General features: G+C 54.8%; 1 protein-coding gene across 2 annotated transcripts in view; it reads right to left on the bottom strand.

The window, feature by feature from the left end:
* PLEKHA4 (pleckstrin homology domain containing, family A (phosphoinositide binding specific) member 4) overlaps positions 1–3511 on the bottom strand; it is a 32119-nt gene extending 28608 nt beyond the window's left edge. For both annotated transcript variants that reach the window (XM_011979346.1, XM_011979347.1), the window contains exons 1-3: positions 2937–3511; positions 2393–2482; positions 43–150 (exon numbers count right to left, since the gene is read on the bottom strand). In XM_011979346.1, coding sequence (XP_011834736.1) covers positions 43–150; positions 2393–2476 — 192 coding nt within the window. In that variant the 5' untranslated portion in view covers positions 2477–2482; positions 2937–3511. The remainder of the gene's footprint in view (positions 1–42; positions 151–2392; positions 2483–2936) is intronic.
* Between the last annotated feature and the right edge of the window lie 1507 nt (positions 3512–5018).

Here is a 5018-nt window from a genome sequence, read left to right as displayed (position 1 = left end):
GCACAGACTCCAGTGTCCTTTTCCTTCTCCTACTGACCCCACCTGCTTATGAAGCCAGCCTCGGATGTGCACGGGAAGGTTGGGATCCCTCCTGAGCGCATTGCCTCTCTTCCCAAAGGCGTGGACCTTGTTTACTGCCCTGGTGGGCTTCTGAGGAGAGAAGGGGACAGAAGTGAACAGGGAGAGCCTAGGATGGTCCCGAGAGGCGGTGAGGGTGGACACAGGCAACCGTAGGCTCTCGCTTGGCTGCCCTGAGAAACGGGTCAAGGACCAGCCGGGCGCAGTGGCTCACGCCTCTAATCCCAGCATTTTGAGGGGCTGAGGTGGGAGGATCACATGAAGCCAGGAGTTCGAGACCAGCCTGGCCAACATGGTGAAACCCCGTTTCTACTAAAAATATGAAAATTAGCCAGGCACAGTGGCGTGTGCTCATAGTCCCAGCTACTTGGGAGGCCGAGGCACAAGAATCTCTTGAACACAGGAAGCAGAGGTTGCAGTGAGCTAAGATTGTTCCACTGAACTCCAGCCTTGGTGACAGAGTAAGACTCTGTCTTAAAAAAAAAAAAAAAAAAAAGTAAGTCCGGGCACAGTGGCTCCGCATGTAATCCCAACACTTTGGGAGGCCAAGACGGGCAGATCATGAGGTCAGCAGATCGAGACCATCCTGGCTAACACGGTGAAACCCCGTCTCTACTAAAAATACAAAAAAGTTAGCCAGGCATGGTGGCAGGCGCCTGTAGCCCCAGCTACTCGGGAGGCTGAGGCAGGAGAATGGCGAGAACCCGGGAGGCAGAGCTTGCAGTGAGCGGAGATCGCACCACTGCACTCCAGCCTGGGCGACAGAGCAAGACTCCATCTCAAAAAAAAAAAAAAAGAAAGAGAAGGGTCAAGGTGGGGGCTGAGGTTGGAGATCAGAATTGGGAGGTGTTCTTATTGCAGAGTTAAGAGACTCTTTTTTTTTTTTTTTTTTTTGAGACAGCCTCTTTGGAGTGCAATGGCCTAAACACTGCAACCATTACCTCCTGGACTCAGGTGATCCTCCAGCCTCAGCCTCCCGTATAGCTGGGACCACAGGTACGTACCACCACGCCCAGCTAATTTTTTGACTTTTTGTAGAGGAGGGGGTCTCACTTTGTTGCCCAGACTGGGAGAAACTCTTTTTTTTTTTTTTTTTTTCCTTTTGAGGCAGAGTCTCACTCTGTCACCAGGATGGAGTGCAATGGTACAATCTTGGCTCACTGCAACCTCCACCTCTCAGGTTCAAGTGGTTCTCCTGCCTCAGCCTCCCGAGTAGCTGAGATTATAGGCACGTGCCACCACGCCTGGCTAATTTTTGTATTTTTACTAGAGACGGGGTTTCGCCATGTTGGTCAGGCTGGTCTCGAACTCCTGACCTCAGGTGATCCACCCGCCTCAGACTCTTAAAGTGCTGGGATTACAGCCATGAGCCACTGTGTCGGGCCGAGACTCTCTTTTTGATGGGCGGAGGGAGGTGTTCAGAGGCAAGGAAGAGGCTGTAGGGAAGCAATTTCTTGATCAAGGGTCCACTGCCAAGAAGCAGATGCCCTTGGCCACCAGAGCTAGAGCTGTAGTAGGGGCTTTTGGGATGTGAACTGGGACTATGGGCTGGGAGGTCCCCATAATCAGGGGGAACTCTCACGCTGAGTCCCCGGTGAATCAAAGGATGCCCTGGTGCCCTGCGGTCACACCCCTTAGCAACCAAGACCAAGGAAAGGAAGCCTCAAATCCCTCCATCCTGCCCGGATGGAGCCTCGTCTCCCGATGCCCACAGATATCTCAGGCATCCTTAGCCAGGTCCCCACAATATGCCCTTCCTGGGAAGCGGTGGTACCGACCAAGGCTGAGTCAGATCTCCGGGCTCCGAACACAGGAAAGGACGTGTGTGGAACGGCAGGAGGAAAAAGAAATGAGAGTCTCCCTAAGCTTTTGGCCGGGATGCCGATTTGGGATGCAAGTATCCGGGGGCCCCTTGGGTCTTACCGTCAGAGAAGGGTCTTTCCTTATAGGATTTCATTAGTGGATAGACTGGATGGCAAGAGATAGGACAGCAAGTTCTAGCACTAATCAAGAGCAGCCCGCTACTTCTGAGAACTCAAGGGGCCTCATGGCTGGGGAGCGGCTTTATCTTAGCAACCAGGGTCAAGGGAGGTTGTTACTCTGGTTTAGAATTAGGAAAATACAAAGGGTGGGGACAGAGCTGGGAGTGCCTCTGAATTCCTAGCTGCGGCTGGTAGGCAATTTGGGACCTTACTGTCTGGCAGACCCTGTTGCTAAGGATCCTTGTCCTTAACAACCAGAGTCCTTGGGGAAACAGAGGGATGGGCGGCCCAGAGCCCCACCTTCCTCCCCATCCCCGCCAGGAAGCTCAAACCTTGGGGCTCAGGCTGCTGAGTGAGGAGATGGTAGAGGCGCTGCTGGCCAGGCTCAGGCTGCTTCGAGGTCGGCTCCCCTCCATCAAGGGCTGGGGAAAGAAAGAAAGGGGCTGTGTCTCCACAGTGACGGGTGCGGGACAGAGATGGGGTCAGGGGCTTGGAGGTCTGAGGAGGCTGCAGAGAAAGAGCCTGTTGTTTCGGGACTGAGGGGCTGGGGGAGGCCATGGCCCGTGACCACATACCAAGAGTGGTGCCAAGAGAGGTAGGCGGCCCTGGCAGCTGCGGGAGGGGGCAGCTGTCTGCAGCCCAGGCCAGAGAATAGGGAATCCTTTATTCCTCCCCACTGCACTCAGGCCAGGAATTTGACCCTCTCTGAGCTTAAGGACCCCCTATTCCCTGCCTCCTTCCGGCTGCCCCAGGCTACCTGTCTCCCGCCCTCCCACATGCACCCCCAAAGCATCCCTGCCAACTCCCCAAGCCAAGCCCCACAGCAGCAGGAATGTGCACCCAGAGAGGCCCTCCCAGCCCAGCCAGGGAACTTACCCAGCTCTAGGGTCCCAAAGACAGGGGGCAAGAGGATGGTGTGGGTGCTGCAGCAGCACCCAGGCAGTCTCCCGCCTCTTTTGTCTCTTAGCTGCTGTCTCTCATAGTTCTCAATCTCTCTCCTCACCTGCTCACTTTTTGTCTGTCTCCCGTCTCTTATGGTCTCTCTCTCTCTCTCTCTCTCTCTCTCCGTTTTACACTATCTCCCTCCCCAGTCTCACTTTCTGTGTCTCTCCTCTCTCTGATCTCTGTCTCTTCCAGTTTCTCTCTCACTCATTCTCTCCCTCTATCTCTCTCTCCAATCTTTCCGTTTCTGTCCAAATCTTTGATTGACAGACTCACAGGGTCTCTTCTTTAAGTCTCTATCTCATTCGCGCGCGCGCTCTCTCTCTCTCTCTCTCTCTGTCATCCCGTGTCCTCTCTCCTTCACACTCAGTCTCTTCCTCTTTCTGTCTCTCTCTCTGACTCTCCACGTCTGCCGTTTCCTCCCCTTTCTCTTTCCGATTTCCCTTCTCACTTTCTCCCTTCCTCCCTCTCCCAGTTTCTCTTTCCTCTCTGCTGGTCTTTCCCTGCCTCTGCCAGCCGCCCACGCTGCTGTTCTCCCCTCCCAATCCCGGCTGTCCCCGCCCCTTCTGGCCTCCCCACTACAGCCTGACCCCTGGCTCAGCTGCCCCCACAGCTGAGGGGAGGGGCTTGGGTCCCCCAATTCCTAGGTCCCTTAAGGACCAAGGTTGGGGCTTCTCAGTGTTTGGAGAGCTGGACCTGAGGCCTGCACTCCAGAGCCCCCGTGGGTTTGCTGCAGTGGTTGGGGACCGGGGCCACTGGTGTCCTACACGGAGGAGGTTTGTGTGTTGCAAGGGGTGGGGACTCAGACTTCCAAAGCCCTGCAGGGAATGGGTTAGGGATCCAGACGCCTGGGTGCCCCAGAAGGTCTGAGCTAGGAGTCAGGACTCCTGAGTCGTGAATGAGCTGGGAGTCTGGAAACATGACTGTGATTGGAAGGGGCCAGGGATGGTCTGTCCAGGTCCCCTAGGGAGAAAAGGGGATGGTCCCAATAGGGCAGGGTGAAATGGAGAGTTCCAAACCTCCACCTCAGATCCAGGTGAGAATTCTCTTCTAGACTTGAGGACAACTCCCTCAGGAGACAGACATGGTTCCTTGGTATATTTTGAGGAACAAGATTATGCATCCGTAGGTAGGGGAGGAGAGCTGGGGGCTGGAACTGTCACCCCGGGCCTGGAACTTGTAGCAGAAGCGCCCCCACTCGCATGAAGAGTGCCACCCAGGCAGACTTGTGGTTTGTGGAGGCAGAGCTATTGCCTAAGCTTGAAGCAGATGAAACCCAGGAGTGGAGCCTTGTGCCTGTGACCGGGAAGGAATCCAAGCTTTTGGTTTAACCACCATTCACCATGCATCTGTTGAGCACCTACTATGTGCAGGCACTGTCTGTTGCAGTCACTGAGAAGAAAGCAGTGAACCCTGGCTGGGCGCAATGGCTCATGCCTGTAATCCCAGCACTTTGGGAGACCAAGGCAGGAGGATCACTTGAGACCAGGAGCTCAAGACCAGCCTGGGCATCATAGCGAGACCCTGTCTCTATTTAGAAAATGAATTTTTTTTTTTTTTGAGACAGAGTCTCGCTCTGTTGCCAGGCTGGAGTGCAGTGGCGCGATCTCGGCTCACTACAACCTCCGCCACCTGGGTTCAAGTGATTCTCCTGCCTCAGCCTCCTGAGTAGCTGGGACTACAGGCACGTGTGACCACGCTCAACTCATTTTTTTTTCCTTTTGAGACGGAGTCTTGCTCTGTTGCCCAGGCTGGAGTGCAGTGGAAAGATGTTGGCTCACTGCAAGCTCCAACTCCCAGGTTCACACCATTCTCCTGCCTCAGCCTCCCAAGTAGCTGGGACTACAGGCGCCCGCCACCACGCCCGGCTAATTTTTTTTTTTGCATTTTCAGTAGAGACAGAGTTTCACCGGGTTAGCCAAGATGGTCTCGATCTCCTGACCCTGTGATCCGCCTGCCTCAGCCTCCCAAAGTGCTGGGATTACAGGCATGAGCCACTGCGTCCGGCCTAATTTT

This window comes from Mandrillus leucophaeus, unplaced genomic scaffold (genome assembly GCF_000951045.1).
Source record: "Mandrillus leucophaeus isolate KB7577 unplaced genomic scaffold, Mleu.le_1.0 Scaffold200, whole genome shotgun sequence".
In the NCBI taxonomy this organism is placed as follows: domain Eukaryota; kingdom Metazoa; phylum Chordata; class Mammalia; order Primates; family Cercopithecidae; genus Mandrillus; species Mandrillus leucophaeus.
The sequence above is the reverse complement of the archived record's forward strand: the minus strand, read 5'-3'. Positions and strand labels throughout refer to the sequence as shown.